The 18,519-nt window shown below is 39.1% G+C and overlaps 1 protein-coding gene across 1 annotated transcript in view; it reads right to left on the bottom strand.

The window, feature by feature from the left end:
• Positions 1–756: 756 nt before the first annotated feature.
• The window catches only part of LOC126298615 (probable E3 ubiquitin-protein ligase makorin-1), a 124,463-nt gene continuing 106,700 nt past the window's right edge, over positions 757–18,519 (bottom strand). Inside the window, exons 9-10 of the mRNA XM_049990021.1 lie at positions 4,361–4,511; positions 757–4,224 (exon numbers count right to left, since the gene is read on the bottom strand). Of these exons, the coding sequence (XP_049845978.1) occupies positions 4,389–4,511 (123 nt within the window). The 3' untranslated portion in view covers positions 757–4,224; positions 4,361–4,388. The remainder of the gene's footprint in view (positions 4,225–4,360; positions 4,512–18,519) is intronic.

The raw sequence follows: 18,519 nt of genomic DNA, 5'->3' as shown, positions 1-18,519 counted from the left end.
CTTAAATAATTACAGTTACTCAAACACCCAGCCACCCAAGTAATTCCTCATGTCCTTGTGGCATTCAATTTGTAGTTTGTGCATCCAAATATTATTCATAGCTATGTTTTACCGCAAAATCCCAGTTACCAAATGAAGTACAAAAATAACTGGCCGCCTCATTTGTTATTTTGACCCTTGATCAACTTGATGGCTGCCTTCACAATGTCTTTAAAGTACCAAGTGTACTCGAAGTCAAGAGATGGGTTGTCCCCACACAGAAAAACTAATACAGGCACTTATTCCTCCAGCCACTAGTCTAATTGAGACTTGGCGTATTTAGCAACTCTGTTTAGCTTACTGGAGTAATGCAGAGTTGTCGATCTAAATTCACTTGACACATTCTGGTCATTTTGATAATCCACGATGGTTTGTCCCACACAAATTCTACAACTGATTTAATCATTCACACTGCAAATTATTTGTATTAGACATAATTATGGTAATGTGAGGGATATGAATGCAGCAGTGACTCACTACACTGGTAGTAACATGGTCACTTAGACAAGTGATGGTTGCCTTACCTGTCAGTTCAAATCAAGCTCGAGTTCTACTATATTATATAAGCTATTTACTTCTTACCTGTCTGAGCTGCAGGCACCCACAGCAAAAATGAGATAGGAAATCTTACAGAAAGCTTTCGCATCAAATGTGTTCTCACATTATTGGAGAAGTACTATGTATCTGAACATAAAAACTTGTGAACGTACAGAATTGGACACTTTTGAACATCTTTAATGACTTGCTAACTAGATTTCCTTATGTGGTTACTTTCATGGCACAATTTTCACTGTGGTAGTCCCGTAATACTACTCGAGTAGGAAATGTGACTGGATGTAGACAGACTGGTTAGCTGTTAAAAGTACAAGAAATCTTTAAAATTATGTTTCGGGCAGGAACATGTTACAGATAGTATTTGCTTTATGGTAACCTTATGATGAAAGTTGTAATTCACTTCCATTAATACTGCTGCACAGCAGAGTAATTTTATTGTCCACGTTTACATTTTCTTAAGCTCTACCAGGTGACCTCAGAGCCGAAGGCTAGTCCTATGCCAGTGTGCTAATAGGAATGTCAACAAGGTGTACTGCCAATGTAAAAGACATCAGGGCATGAGACAAGCATTGCCACATAAGCTCAGAGTAAGGAAGGCAGAAACGCAAATATTGCAGCACTATATAACACCACAAATGGCTGTCTCAACCTTCAAATATGCAGTTAATACATAACTTCAAGAAAAGTACTACAATTTCATATAAAACATAACAGATAAATGCACTCAAACCAACCTGTATGTCCCAACAAACAAAAATGAACACTATAAATTTGTTTACTAACTTTTTTCCAGCTAAATGTTAAACCTGATGAGATATTTTTTATGTTGTGGTCTTCAGTCTAAGGACTAATCTGATGCTGTTCTCCACTTTAGTCTATCCTATGCAAGCCTCTTCATCGCTGCATAAGTACTGAGACCTACTGTCAGCTGAACCTGCTTGCCATAACCCATTCTTGATCTCCCTCTATAATTTTTACCACTCACATGCCCATTACAAAGTTGAAGATTACTTGTTGCCTTTGGATGTGTATACTATCTACTGACCCCTCCTTTTACAGGACTTCCCTTTCTCCCCATTTATTGTCAATCTTTATAGCACATAAAAGACATGGCACAAAGAAATAAAATTTCCTCCAAACCCTGCCTGGAGGGCCTCCCCCTTCCACAACACTGTTTCGACTTCCACAGCCAATGAGTGCCTACACCTGTTTTTGTTACACAGTCAACCATTTTCAAAGACTCTACAGTTAATGCTTTTAGCAGCACTGTTTAAATTCATTCACTGTTTTTATATTTTGCTTCTTTTCAGTCACAGGTTTACATAGCGTCTCAATTGATCCAGTTGATGCATCTCTTGCCACTGTTGTTCTAATTGCAATCATTTGACTTATTATGGCTGCTGGAACCACACTTGCCTGTTTCGACAACAAACAATGTTTTTGGTGCTTTTGTTATTTTAGTCTTTATTAAGTTTGCCACTGGAGTTCCTCACATGATCTGCTTTTCATACTTTCTTTTCCACAATAACTTTTTGAATTACGCTTTAACTCTTTCATATTTCTCACACCACAAATCAGATTTGTTCCTAAATCATCTTTGAATCTAGCAGTCACCATCAATGAGTTGTCATGAGTGTCGCTTTTGCAAGCGATATCTCTCACGGAGGAAAATATTCTTGAAGACATTTCTTGTCTCTCACTATGAAAGCAGTTTGTGGATTCACTGCACTACTTTTCTTCACATCAAATTGTTCTAAACCTTTTTCAATACAGCCAACAATTAAAGTCTTCTCACCTTCAGCAATGAGCGTAGCCAAACCACTAAGCTACTTTCAACAACTGATTCCAACCTACTGCTCTCTCTAAATGCCAAGAGCTCTCTAAATGAGAATTAATTGCTGTAAAAATTCATACTAATAACATGGATTTAGTGAGAGCTGTTTCCGTTTTATCTTCATATTTGGGATTGGAATCTTTTTCGGGTTTCTCTAGTGAACAACATTTTATCATTGTCAGATGCCACTTTTCTTAATTTTACACCACAGCCTGTAAGAGTACTTCATCTTCATCCTGCTCTATATTGTCGACTTTCAATGCTTGGTTACCTTTAATAGCAATCTCACTGTTTGATCCAGTGCCTATACACAGAATTACTAACTGCTCGCTTCTGAATATAACTCATCAGCAAATCACCATTTTTCCTATATCAACTTTTGATCTTACAGTAAAAGCAGAAAATAACTGATTTGCTATTTTTCCTAGCATACAAAGCATTTTCAGAAATTAGTTAACTTTAACCAGTATAACAATGATGTATCTATGCACTTTTGCTGTTTCACTTAATATTCACATTTCTACTATTTTATCAATCTACTCATACTTTGATCACATTCTAGAATTGTACAATCAAATCTGTTACAACATTTTGAACTATGTGCAGATAACATTGTCACTGTGAGTTCCGTTTTAATGTAGCATATTCGAACTTTTTTGATCTAATAGCTTGTTTTGTCAGTTAATTTGCCTTTCATCAGAACATAAAAAAATCCGCCTCCTTGCACCATACTACTACTGCTTAGCATTGTTACAATGTAAACTGAAATCTGTGCTCAAATGTAATATCCTCCACATTGTCACCAGCAAAAAAAGAGGTCAGTAAGATTTGTGGCAAAGTCTTAGATATTCGTGTGAAAAAAAACTGCATCAGCATTTGTTTTGTTCAGCCCTGCCTGAAAATCTCAAAACATGAGAAACATTTTTGGGAATTACAGACACTCTTTCTTTATAAAAATTGTTATGAACCATATTTGTAAATTAAACAAAGTACAGCCCACAGGAACTGCCCTATAAACTCTATGATCACTGACCTCTGTTCATATTGTTTGGTCTCATTGCCACGGCACCTCTCTCATGACTGGGAAAACTCTTTAAATTTCTCACCTGAATTTTAGATTACATTAATCTGAAGTTCTAGTTTATGAGATACCTTAACAGCAGAAACAAATCTAACACACAATTCCAGTTCGATTAATAAAGCAGTATAAGTTACCCAAAATATACCCGGAAAGGAGCCTCTTTTGGTCAAGTCTGCCTGAACTTTATGTAATTTACACAGGTTCTAGCAATACTACAACATACATTCACTTCATTTTGCGCTCGTCCACTTTATCTTTTCTCATGTACATTTCCTGGCTTTTTCGCATTTTCCTCTTGCCTCACCACTTTCTATTCTGTTAGGTATAGATCTCATTAAACTGCATTTATGAGTTACATATTTTATTACATTGCAGTGGACATGAGAAAGACATTAATTCAAACATATTAAATTAATATAATTGGATGAAAAATATATGAGGTATTAGCACAGCACAGGTGCATGTACTGACACAGATCACAGTCAACACGTGCCCCATCAATGTCCCAGCTTTCACGGACTGTATGCAACCATCAGCAGTGCCATGTAACTATGAAAATGGTATAACATCCCCTCCACTTTCCAGTTTGTTACCGTATTTCTATATGACTCTAGCATTTCTTTGATCTGTTCACGACACAGGTCTTTCTATACATCAGCATCACTTCCGTAGATACCCAATTCGGGACAGTTGTTTGCACAGCAAGATCAGGGGTCTGTAACAGATACAACATTTGTTACTTTCAATGTTCACATTTGCAGCACCTTGAAGTACAAATTCATTCCAATAGAAACAAGATTTCAAATTAAAGCTACAGTTAAACTGATGTATAGTATAAAAACAGAAATTACATCTGCACAAAGTAGAAGGCGTTGCTTGTCAGTATGAAAGATCAGATTCTGTACTCGATGAATCCAAGCTCTGTGGATACTGTGCGGGCACTGATGGCTGGTAATTTTCTGGGTCATCCCTCATTGCAATGAAGTCCCAAAGAACATAATCCTACAACAAAATTGAAAACATATAATTTCATATGAAAGCAATCTAAAATAACTTTCTTCTTCTATGTATGTATGTATGTGTGAGGTGCTGTAGCCACAAGGATGAACTCAATAACTGCACGTTTCAAGTAAATCATTTATGAAATGATAGCAGGGTGAACTGAATAAAGAGACTGGATAATGTGCATTTTTTTTTACTATTTGTTTACATATGAAACATTTGATCTTTATTATTCATGATCACAGAGTAAAATACAGAGCCCCAATTCTGTGTAATGTTTATATGACATACTCCACAGCAACATTCACACCACTATGCCATAATCGTTATGGATGTACAATCCCACAATATAGTATTTACTGTATTTGAACATTCTTCCTTATTTATTAACGTTAGACATGGTGCATCATGAGGGAATTGGGCCTGGCCATGAGCCATTAAACCAATACTGGTTAAGATTTTTTCATGAAATTGAAAAAAATCATTGAATCCTTCAACCTGCAGCAGGGTCAACTCATTGGAGATTTTTCTGATGGAGCACAAAAAGGTTTTACTGGTACATTAAACGAAAAGTCTTCTGAACTAAATATTGACATAGAAAGTTTAACAATTCTTTACTGCATTATTCACCAACAAAATTTGTGTGCTAAATCAATTAAAACGAACATGTCATAGATGAGGTTACCATGAGCATCATTTTCATTATGTCCCAAGCACTAAATCACTGCCAATTCAAACAGTATTTGAATGACCAGTGCTCCGAACATGAAGATTTAGCTTACCATTTCCAAGTGAAATGGCTGAGTACGGGCAAAACGCTAAAACATTTTTATGATTTATGACTTTCAAAGAGAATCCCTGGCTGAAATAAACAATCCTCAATGGGTTTGTGATTTAGCATTTCTGGCTGACATCACAGCTCATTTAAATGAGCTTAAATTACAAACACCAGGAACAAGGGCAGTTAATTCACAAATTATACATACATCTGAAAATTATACATACATTCACTTGTGGGAAATGCAGATGAGAGCTGGAAACTGTTACCACTTTCTAACAGTGTCAACTTATGACAATGTCAATTATTTTACTTATGCTGATGCGCTGAAATCATTAAAAGTGCAATTTACCACAAAGTTTTCCGATTTCAGGAATGCACACTGCATGATTGCTATATTTGCTAACCCAATAACATATGATGTAGAAAAGGCCCCAAGAAACCTCCAAATGGAACTTACTGACCTTCGGAAAGCTTTGTCTTTAAAATTTAAATATGAAGAAGTAAACCTGGTCGAATTTTATAAAACTTATTTAATCGAAGAGAAATATCCACACCTGAGATCATCAAGAAGTAAAATTTGTCTTTCTGGAAGCACATGTATGTGTGAACAACTTCCTTTTCGTATGAAAGCAAATAAATGCAACATGTGTACAAAGTTAACAGACAACAACCTGGAAAATACCTTAAGATCCAGTATCAGTGACATAGAATTCAGGCATCAACAATCTTGTGTTAAAAATTCAAACTCAGAGCTCACATTAACCCGCTGTTGAATATATATATATATATATATATATAGCTTTCCTAATGGGTAATTGCAAAATTTGTGTGTTCAGCGTACTGGATTTGGATGAAGTTGCCATGTTTCACACGAGCTTATGTGCAATCCCATGATCTTGTAAAGTTTTATTTTGGGGTACAAGTTGTTATAATGAATTGTAAGGAACTATGATGCCGAGTTAAAGTACAGTGCAAAAATAAATTTAAACATCTGAAGATGGGGTGTCTTGTATTGCCACAGTCACGGGTGACAAAATTCTGCCTTATTCACCGGGCAAGCTGCTGTGAAGCCAGACAAGTTTCCTTTTGGCTGTATGGCCAAATTTTTGTATTCCACTATGTATGATAATATTCATGTTCTCTTGGAAAGCTTAGAGATGAGTCCAAATATGTTATTTACGAACCTGCATGACACAGATGTCTTCGAACTTGCGCATTACAGGCGCTGATATTCCATCACATGAGTACTGTCTTATTGACAGTACAGTCTGTAAAACCTCTGCTGTCATTGGTGTGATCAGTTTTGGCCTTTCTGTGCAGTATAAGTAACATACAACTTGTGCGTACCATTAGGAATGATACAAATTTCACATGTGAGTCAGCAGACCCTCACACGTTCAATACTATTGTCAATACGTCAATATAATGACTGTCTGAGGACGAGTGTTATCTTATTGTTAATACTAGAAATATCAAGGAACAGTACCAATGCCATCCAAAATATTCTTAGTATTGAGAGAGTGATGACAATGATTATCAGTTTGACAAATCACCATTATGTTCACTTGTTCAGAGTTCTTACTCGTATAATTACTAGCAACTAATTTTTGTCTGTGATGAATGTATTAGAACACAGCAGCTGTTGAAACTGAGTAATTTATAATGAATCAGCTGCAACAAGTTACTTTTACAGGAATTTATTATTCCGTGATATTTCAAAATGCCTGAAATCCAATCTTCGCATAATTTTACTTATTTACATGTCATGAGCAAAGTTGCCTCACTAACAGAGTTGCAAAATTTTCCAATGAAAGTTTTAAGCCAGCTACCGCAAAAAAATCATAGATAAAGACACATTGTTTACGACACACAAATAAATGAAAACATGAAGGGAGGGTTAATATAAACTTACACTGAACAATGTTATTTTCAAGTCATAATTTGTTGGCATAGGTTGTTTGGAAAGCTGTGTCATTCACATCAATCTGTTACACCATAAACATTAACGTCAAAGGCCCGTAAACATTAACGTCACAGGCTCATTAGTTTTGACTGTGTGTTACGAGCACTGCTATCATGTTATGTGACAATGCGGCCCGCAACCTGAAATATGCATGTGAATCCAGCCTGCGGGGCCACCAAAGGTTACCCATGCTTCTTGTAAGACATTATCCATATTACAGATGCCTGCAATCCCTATCACTGCTTTCCACCCATGGGAAGATTAAGAACTGACCACAAGCAATGAGGTCCTATGGAGAACATGCAGAAGACAGCCTTTTAGAGATGAGTGCAAAGAACTACACGAAGTTTGGAGCAAATCTCCACTTGGTTCTTGAAGAGATCCCGCAGTATTTTAAATCTGCTATATTTCAACAAAGGGTGCACTTCCTATTTTACTTTCAAAACTGTTTTATACTGAAAAAACACAGTCTTGCAGCGGCAACGCTGAATAAAAAGGTCTCAGGCTTCCAGTAATGTCAAATGGTTAAAATTCCACCAGCTTTAGACCTGGCACTCCGTGGCCACTGTATAATCGGATGCCTGCCAGTGAGCTGCTCGTATGCCCTTATACAGGGTGTTACAAAATGGTATGGCCAAACTTTCAGAAAACATTCCTCACACACACAAAGAAAGAAAATATGTTATGTGGAAACACACAGCAAGAGAATGTACCAGCGTGACTTCAAACACTCTGTTACAGAAAATGTGCAAAATGTCCTCCGTTAGCAAGGATACATGCATCCACCCTCCATCGCATGGAATCTGTGATGCGCTGATGCAGCCCTGGAGAATGGCGTATTGTATCACAGCCGTCCACAATACGAGCACGAAGAGTCTCTACATTTGGTACCGGGGTTGCGTAGACAAGAGCTTTTAAAAGCCCCCATAAATGAAAGTCAAGAGGGTTGAGGTAAGGAGAGCGTGGAGGCCATGGAATTCGTCCGCCTCTACCAATCCATCGGTCACCAAATCTGTTGTTGAGAAGCGTACGAACACTTCGACTGAAATGTGCAGGAGCTCCATCGTGCATGAACCACATGTGTCGTAGTTGTAAAGGCACATGTTCTAGCAGCGCAGGTAGAGTAGTATTCCGTATGAAATCATGGTAACGTGCTCCACTGAGCGTAGCTGGAAGAACATGGGGCCCAATCAAGACATCACAAACAATGACTGCCCAAACGTTCACAGAAAATCTGTGTTGATGATGTGATTGCACAATTGCGTGTGGATTCTAGTCAGCCTACACATGTCAATTGTGAAAATTTACAATTTGATGAAGTTGGAATGAAGCCTCATCTGTAAAGAGAACATTTGCACTCAAATGAGGATTGACACATTGTTGGATGAACCATTCGCAGCAGTGTACCCGTGGAGGCCAATCAGCTGCTGATAGTACCAGCACACGCTGTACATGGCGCTGAAACAACTGGTTCTCCCATAGCACTCTCCATACAGTCACGTGGTCAACGTTACCTTGTACAGCAGCAACTTCTCTGACGCTGACATTAGGATTATCGACAACTGCACGAAGAATTGCCTCGTCCATTGCAGGTGTCCTCGTTGTTCTAGGTCTTCGCCAGTCGCGAGTCATAGGCTGGAATGTTCCGTGCTCCCTAAGATGCCGATCAATTGCTTCAAACGTCTTCCTCTCGGGACACTTCGTTCTGGAAATCTGTCTCGATACAAACGTACCGCACCACGGCTATTGCCCCGTGCTAATCCATACATCAAATGGGCATCTGCCAACTCCGCATTTGTAAACAATGCACTGACTGCAAAACCACGTTCGTGATGAGCACTAAGCTGTTGATGCTACGTACTGATGTGCTTGGTGCTAGTACTGTAGAGCAATGAGTCACGTGTCAACACAAGCACCGAAGTCAACATTACCTTCCTTCAATTGGGCCAACTGGCGGTGAATCGAGGAAGTACATTACATACTGACGAAACTAAAATGGGCTCTAACATGGAAATTAAGTGTTTCCGGACACATGTCCACGTAACATCTTTTCTTTATTTGTGTGTGAGGAATTTTTCCTGAAAGTTTGGCTGTACCTTTTTGTAACACCCTGTATACACTAGCTGCCCCTGGTGCTCCCAACATCACCATAGATGGGCATGCGTTGACTGACCCACTACAACTTTGTGATCACTGCATCCTACACCACACTGAGCCGCAGGGCGGCTCTATTAAGAACATTGTTGGTGAATTTTACTTCAATGGCTTCTCTAATTACACAGTCCTAGAAGTTGTTAAAGAGGCTTCATCAAATTTGATCGAGTGACTATTTTTTTAAAGCATTCTCAGCTGTAGTGTGTTTTTAACAGAACATAGGCATCAAAGCAAGTTTCTTCACCTGCTCTTAACTGGTGGTCTTATTGTGAATCTCATTTGATATCAAATCATTTATTTGGGAAACACTGTATGTGCTGTTCCTGAAGATCTCACATAGGTGGGTTAGCTCATGGGGCAGGTTAGAGGCATCCAATATCTTCTTGCACAATGCACCAATGTTTGTAACATAGTGCGCTTCTGTGACAATGACTGACAGAATTCACATGCAGATTGGTGTACGTAGGTTATCTACAGATTCTGTTACGGAGGCATTGACTTTTGCAATTTCTATGGTAAACGACATTACTGTTGCCAATAACAGTTTCTTCATGTCTGTGGGGCTACGTGATGAATGTGTTGCCAACATTTCAGACAGAAACAACTAGGCTTTAATAGTGCTGTGTCTAATGCAATCTCTTCTGAATTCTTGAGGAAGATATTTGCAACAGCTGGAGGTAATAGGTTTCCATAACAATGTCTTCCATCTAATTGTAATACTGGCCTCTGTACAGAAAATAAGACACAAGAATATGCCTAAATATCTTGAATACATCAGTTACAAAGAAGTAAGATATTAGGCCCAAAGAATTTGATAGGCACAATCTTAATCAATGCCACCACATCAAAACTGACCATCATGTAATCTTCACTGTGTCAAACACAGTTAATTCGGCTCATAAAATGGGGTGAAGGTTTTTTTCTGTAATGTTCACTGTGTCCCACATGTGGAGTGAGGGGATTGGTCAAGTATTTGGCCAGATTGCATGTCTGTGAGCCAATGAAGAATACAACAAGACGAAAGGGTGTCCCACTTACATGGATCTTCTGTAAGATATAAACAGCAGGTGGTCCAGGTGCCATACGGAGAAGATCCTGTAACACACAGTCTAAAAGACAGAAGACACTTCAGAAGCTCAGATGTGTCTTACTCCCATGTCGGGTCACATAGGAGATTCCGGTTAGTACCTTTATCCTGTAGCATGCAAATCTTCATATCGTAGTCCGCACATTCCATAATTATGGTTGCAGTGCTCTTGCCAGCAGGAAGTATCACAATACTTTAATCTTTGCTTATTGCACCCAAAACCACTGGGTTCAGCCCTGGTCATGTTGGGTGCTGGCAGATTTGCTTCCCTAAGAATATGGCTCATTTTGTGCCACATATTGTCTGCTGGTGGCCTGTCTGTCTTACACCCTATATTATTTCACAGAAAGGGCTCCCCTGCGGCGAAGGTACAAGTTAACTCCTTAAACGTCAAAATTGCACCTGTGTCTCCCTCTCGCCCGCAAGTTGACAACAATGTGGTCTGAGGATCTGTGGTCCAAAATGTGATATTGTTGCAATGCACAGATGCATCTTCCTTTCTGCTTCTCAGCAGTTCATTTCTATGATGACATTTGTTGGGAAACTGTACCTAATCCCAGTGCAAAGTTGTGAGCATCCCTTTTAGTTGCAGATCCAGCTTTTGCCCATTGTTTTGCATTTTTCTCCTGGAGGGGACAGTACTGAAGTGATGAGATACCATAACAAATCTTAGACTAGTCTTCAGCACAGTAGAAAAGGTAAGGAACTCTTATCAACCATCTTGCTGCATTTTTCCCCAGACGTTTAATGCTTTGTCACATTTCCTTCCCATAGAGGTATCTAATGTAAAAATGTAGTCTTGTGGCGCTAATACTGAATAAAAAGTTCTCACGCTTCCAGCCACAACAAATGGTTCAAATTCCATGAGGTTTCGATCAACCACTCCTTGGCCATTGTCGTGTGGTATGACTGTCAGTGGGCTGCTGGTACGCCCTTATTGGTGAAAAGCTTGTGGAAATCTTATTATCTGATGCAGGTGGAAACCTGATAACTTCTTACTCAATGTTATGACACAAATAGCGAAACAATTTCAATAGGTCATGCATGGTAACACTGATCCGTAACTAAAAATCTAAATTTTTAAATTTTTTGCAAATACTGACTTTTGAAAAAACATTCTTCAATTAGCGCTGTTGAGAGGTATGTGTCAAGAACGTGGATTAAGGATAGAATAGACCCATCATCAAAATTCGGAAAATGCTGAGGAAGCAGATACTTGCACTCTTGGTTCAAAAAAACACACACAAATTATGATAGGCAAAAATTATTAAAGATTTGTATGTCGTTACAAACATCAATGCATGAAGCATACAACAACTACCACCATCATATCTTAGCAAAAGATCTTGCCGAGAACCAGAGTAAATTCTGGTCCTATATAAAATCACTAAGTGGGTCCAATACTTCTATCTAGTTACATACTGACCAGTCTGGCGTCACAGTAGCAGAGAGGAAAAGAAAAGCTTACATTTTAAATTTCTCATTTAAGAAATCATTCACACAAGAAGATTGTATGAACATGCATGGATACAACATGGAGGACATACATACAGGCATACCTGGTGTAGAGAAGCAACGGACAGAGTTGAAAATAAGTAAGTCACCAGGTCTGGATGGAATCCCAATTTAATTTTAAATAGAGTACTCCACAGCATTGGCCCCTTACTTAGCTTGCATTTATCAAAAATCCCTCACCCAGTGCAATGACTCAAGCGAATGGAAAAAAGAAGGCACCGCTGAGAGTGTAGAAGGATAGTAGATGGCACACAAAATTCCTAGTTGATATAACGAATGATAGCTTCCTCTAAAAGAAGATTATTTTAAGTTAATGCCAGTGAGCAGAAAAAACAATACCACAATTTTCGAATACACCATTAGTATTGTGCTCCTTGACAGTCATGTCTATTAATGTGTATGCGTAGCGTTTTAAAGCAATATGAAATGGAATGAGCTTTAAGAACTGTAGTAGTGAAAGTGGAGGATTTACTGGGAGAATTTTAGGAAATTGTGGTTCATCTGTAATGGATGATGATGATGATGATGATGATGATGGATTTGTGGGTGAGGGCACTAAACAGCAAGGTCATCAGCGCCCTTGCATGAATGACACACAGATGAGCATGGCGATAATCTATTAAGAAATAACAATAAATTGGAAAACCAAGTTTGATTCTCCCACAAGAATGAAAGGTAACCCTGAAAAAACACATCAGAATAACTAGATAAAATCAAGGATAAAATACCAGTGCAGAGACAGTTCAAAAAGGGGACAGATGACTGGCTCGATGACTCACGACAGTTGCCCAGAAACCAATGCACTGCATTCTTTCTTCAACAATTTTTTTATTGAACATAATGAGAATTACAAACATAAAAGAATGTTGTTTTAGCTACACACCCAATTTTTCCACATAACCTCCATCCTGTCCTTCCCCCAGGGCGGAACGAGGGCATGTATGCCCCCATTGGTACCAAATCTTGCCCTGGTGGTGGAGCCACTGCTTCACTATGTTAAATCACCTCCCCATCATCCTCAAAATGTCTTCCACAAATGGCATCCTTTAATGGCCCAAACAAGTGTAAGTCTGAAGGGGCTAGGGCAGGTGTGTCAGGTGAGAGAGCCACGGATGGTCTCCTCGACCACTGCAAATTGTGGAGTTCCACCGAACCACCTTCTAATGACCTCATCCTCCGTGCCCAGCGACTAACTGTACTTCTGTCGACAGCAGATGCTCCACAGAGAAGAATTCTGAATATTACACAAAATCTTAACACAGAAACCACACGCACCTCTTTATCAGTTAAAATAAAGGGCAGGTCCTATGGGAGACCCAGATCAACCTTTAGGTCATTCAACTATAACTGTCATATTGACAGCTGTGTCCCACATCTGTCACACACTGGGGGCTCCTCACAATGTAAGATAAAGCAATGTGTCAATGAACCATGTCGCACTCCAAGCTGTGTAAAGGCTACATCTTCAACTCATCGCAGTCGGAAGAAGATAGCCACGGTTGCACTGAAGGTTTTACGGAATGTAGTTTATTATGCCTCACCTCCAGCCCTGGGTCCTCTTACCACCACATGGTCTTTTTGTCACAGGGAACTGAACAGCACACAATGTTGAAGGGAGCAAGCCTCATTGGCAGCCGCATCAGCAAGTTCTCTTCCCCGGATCCCTGTGTGCCCTGGAACTAAGCAGCCAACTATTTTCTTGCCCTGCCTTTGCAAGGGAAGGAGAGCTTTCTGCACTTCTCCACCATTCGGTCTGCTGGGTATATCTGATGTATAGGGGAAGGGCACCATGGGAAGCTGAGCAGGTAAGGAATTCCTTGCCGTGACACCGTCTCCATCTGCTCCAGTGCCCTCAGGATTCCTCATTATCAACTGAGCACTGCTCTGGGAGCCCTATCTTGTAGACAATGTTGGGGAAGACAACAGAGCTGCCAATACAATCTCACTTCTTTTGCTCACAAATATGAACAGTAATAAAATCTGGGTGGTGATGTAAGATCTCCTTAAGTAATCTGGGACTCTTTAGTAGCCAGGGGTATGCCCTACTCTACCCCTGTACCCCTACTTGCAGTACCTTAAGGCTCTCCCTCATACAGATACTGAATGGTCTTGCTGCCTGTGGACTGACTGAAAAGCCATTCCAGTGGCCGCTGCACAACTTAGCTAGTTACTAGTGATTTAGGAGTGGACAAAGCCTTATATCTTGAGGTAACACAAGCAGTAGACGTCTAATACACAGCAGGGACTCACCAGTCTGATCCATAAACCCAGCATCTGTATTCAAGCCAGGGTCACTCAAAGTTCTTATGAAGTTGGAGCTGATGCGCCCTGTCGACTCCCCAAGACCTATGACACATTTAAGGATGTTCAAGGGCTTGAGACATCTCAGTTCGAGTTCTTTAAGGTGTGGCAACCATGTTATCTTCTCATCAAAAGTGGGACCCAGACATTTCACCTTTTCCTTGGAAATAGGATGTGTACCTCCAGTTTTGGAATGAGTAAATTGAAGAGAGGGCAGAAACAATTTTCTCTAAAGAAAATTTAAGGATACAGGGTACTTATAAAGGGTGGAAATCTCAAAAAATTTTATGTCTTTATTAAATTATATAGCCTTTCCCGATTACACTGATACATACATTTTAGTGTTTCAAATTAAAAATGACCTACATATACCAAATTTTGAAGTTATGGTCACGTACGCCATCACACCCCATTTATTTCGGTTACAGAAACCGGTATTATTTCGAAAACAACTGTGAACTTTCTGTTTCCAGTGATCATACATATGATACTTTGTATATGTTGTTAACAGTGCAGGATTCTAGTGTCTGTACATGATTATCTTTGTTAGTATTTACTTTTGTTTCGCTGAAGCAGTTTGTTCACATGTTACTGAAGTTTGTTGCCCAAGTGATACATATATTTGTGGAAGTAGATATCCTTTAGTGTGCAATAAATACTAACTATGCCACACATCAAGAAATTCAATAAAAGATAATTATGTGGTAACCAGTTCACAAACAAAGCAAGCCACACTGTTTAAAGTAACTTATGTATCAGTTCTTCAGGGAAGAAACTGCCACATAACATGCCTCCTGGTGATTCAAATTTTTGTGTTAACAATGGCACTGTTTGCAGTGGATTTTTTGTTGTTGATGTGGGCATCTTATCTTCTTTGGTAAAGGAAGTGGTGAAATGTAAACAATGTGATGGTGTAGTCTGTTTGGAAATAACTAAACAACGAAGTAGCAGGAAGGGTTTAGCTTTGAAATTAGTTGTTCTGTGTAGATCCTGCAATAAATCTACCTCGAAAATGACTTCGAACATTGTGCATAATTCATATGATGTGAATTTGAAGTTAGTGAATGCAATGCACACAATAGGAAAAGGAGGCTGCTCAACCATTTTGTGGTTTGATGGACCCTCCCTCCCTCCTCCTCCCAGTAGGTTCAGTAAGTACATAAAAATACTTTTAGGTGCCTTCACAGCTGTATCTAAAGCATCTATGAAACGTTAAGTAGAAGAAACTGGAGATATTAGTGGAACCTGGGACATTTCTGTTGCACCTGACAGGACATGGCAATGTCGAGGACATCGTTCCTTGAGTGGTGTTTTATGTGCTACTTCTCTGGAGAATGGGAAAGTAGTTGATGTTGAACGCTTATCTAAGTACTGCCACACCTGTCATGGTAACACTGAAGGACATATTGAACATCAGTGTTCTAAGAATTATGATGGTTACAGTGGAGTTATGGAGTGTGATGGAGCTCTAAAAATATTTCAGAGGTCGGTGGCCGTTTATAACGTTAGATATACGAAGTATCTGGGTGATAGAGATTCTAAAACTTCCAATAAAATTAATGAGTTCAATGTTTGTGTTGATACCTTGGTAACAAAACTGGGGTTTTGTGGACATATGCAAAAGAGGATGGGTGCTAGATTGCGAAAGCTACGTAGAGAAATGAAAGGAAAGTTGCTATCTGATGGAAAATCTGTCTTGCTGAGGCAGACTGACAAAAACTGAAATAGACACCTTCAGAGTTATTATGGACTAGCCATTAGACGAACTGCACCTCTGAATGATGTTACAGCAATGAGAAAAGCTGTATGGACCACCTACTTTCATAATTTGTCCACAGATGACCACCCTGTTCACTGAGTTTTCCCCAAAGTTTGGTGTAGTTACCAAAGAGCAAAAGGAAGTGGTCAAATATACCATCATAAGCATTCTCTTCCTGAGCCTGTTACGAATGAAATAAAACCCATTTTTGGACACCTGAGGGACCCCGCTTTGCTTAGTAAATGTCTTCAAGGGGGGCACTCACAAGACAAATGAAAGTTTATACCTTTGCATATGGGAATGATAACCCAAGAATGTTTTTGTAGGACTAAATATATTAAAAATTGGTGTACTAGATGCAGCGATATGTTTCAGTGATGGAGTGATAGGAAGGGTGCAAGTCCTGAGAAATTCAGGCATAAAATGTGGCTCTAATATGGAAGATCAATTGCTTGCATGTGACAGACAACAGGTGCATGAATCTGAAAGATTTGCTTTTCTAGTTACCAAAGAAGCAAGAAGTGCTAAAAGGAATGCCAAGAGGAAGATTGAAGAGGAAGACATGCTGCAGGATGAAGACTATGCTTCAGGAATGTTCTGAGGCACAGTTTAATTGGACTCGTGTCTTCATTCGCAATTTCCCCACAAGCTGTATTTTTCAGAATTCAGGTCCAAATATTGCAATAGTCCATACTTATGTAGTAGACCTAAGCTTTATTGCAGAATCAACTAAATTATAGGAAAATAACATTTTCATTAGAAAAAAATATAAAATTAAAATGCAAGATATGATATTTTTTATCCTTGTAATATACATAATACACGGAATTAAATAGGTCAAGTACCTCAGCCATCATGTCATGCATATCTGGTAAAAATTTGATAATCCTTCAGATGTATAACAGTGGATTAAATGGTACCTCAATATGAGGAAGCATTTCGGGAAAAAAAGCATCAATTTCTTTGCAATTTTTTAATAACCCTAAGCAGGTTCAAAAATATTCAAAATACAGTAGAGTCCCATTAATCTGAACTAATTGTGACCGGACCTTGCTTGGATTAACGATTTGTTTGGATTGGCCAGAATTATGGTGATGAATTTCTAGAATAAAGTATACCAAGCAGACACAAATAGGCACACCACAGTAACAAATGGGAACAAGTGTGAGAACAACGGCTCACTCTCACTCCCTGCCCTTGTTGTTGTGCATTTTTGAGACCTTTGTAGTGTCCGAGGTCAGTGCACTGCCAGTTGGCTCACAAAGTGCTTGGTTATGTTAGTTATCGATCAATGGCACGCCTAACAGTTGTATTGCATTCATTCAGGTGTAGTGGTGTACATACTTTCGTCATGAGTAAACGTTAACTCTCAAAGAAAAACTGAATGCTTTGAAGCGGATAGACAATGGTGAGAACGTATTTAAACTGGCAACGGAACTGGGTGTTGGTAAAGCAACCATTTGTGATTGGACGAAGACCCGAGTGAAGCTTTAACAGTCCTGTGCAACATCTTCGAGAAAAACACTCTAATTTCAGCAGACTTTGAAAAGTCCCAGTACGATAAAGTGGATGAAGCTCTTTTCCTGTGGTGTACAGAGGAAAGAGAAACATTAACTCCTTTGAGTGGAGCACTGGTTAAGGAGAAGGCTGTTTATTTGAACAAGTTAATGAATGATGAGAAGTCTTTTAGTGTGAGCATGGGTTGGTTGGACAGAATCAAAAAAGTCATGGAATCCATCAGCTGACAATTACTGGAGAGAAGCATTCTTCTGATTGTGATGCAGCGAAGGAATACTTGGGTGAGTTTGGAAAAAATTATAAGAGAGGGAAGTATTCTCCCCAAAAAATTTATAATGCTGACAAGACTGGCCTTAATTTTAGGGCATTGGCAACAAAAAGCCTGGCATCAAAATCAGAAGACCATGATCCTGGTTTTAAAATGTGCAAAGATTGTGTGGCTTTATTAGCATGCAGCAATTCTGCTGGTAATCACAAGCTGCCTTTAATACTGACCAGAAAATCTTCTAGGTCCAGAGCTTTTAAAAACTGCAACATGAAGACCCTGCCCGTATATTATCACAACCAGAAAGAAGTATGGATGGATGGTAAGCTGTTCAAAGAATGGTTTCATGGCCAATTTGTTCCCTCTGTTTGACGGTTTTATAAGGAAAATCATTTGTTTCCCTGTGCAATCCTTTTGATTGGTAACATGCCATATCACTCCAGCACTGAGGAACTACGTGATGGATAAATTGTGGCAAAGTTTTTCATCTACATCTACATCTACATGACTACTCTGCAATTCACATTTAAGTGCTTGGCAGAGGGTTCATCGAACCACAATCATACTATCTCTCTACTATTCCACTCCCGAACAGCGAGCGGGAAAAACGAACACCTAAACCTTTCTGTTCGAGCTCTGATTTCTCTTATTTTATTTTGATGATC

Source organism: Schistocerca gregaria, chromosome X (genome assembly GCF_023897955.1).
Source record: "Schistocerca gregaria isolate iqSchGreg1 chromosome X, iqSchGreg1.2, whole genome shotgun sequence".
Taxonomy (NCBI): Eukaryota; Metazoa; Arthropoda; class Insecta; order Orthoptera; family Acrididae; genus Schistocerca; species Schistocerca gregaria.
Note: the sequence above shows the minus strand (reverse complement) of the source record. Positions and strands in the feature narration are given on the sequence as shown.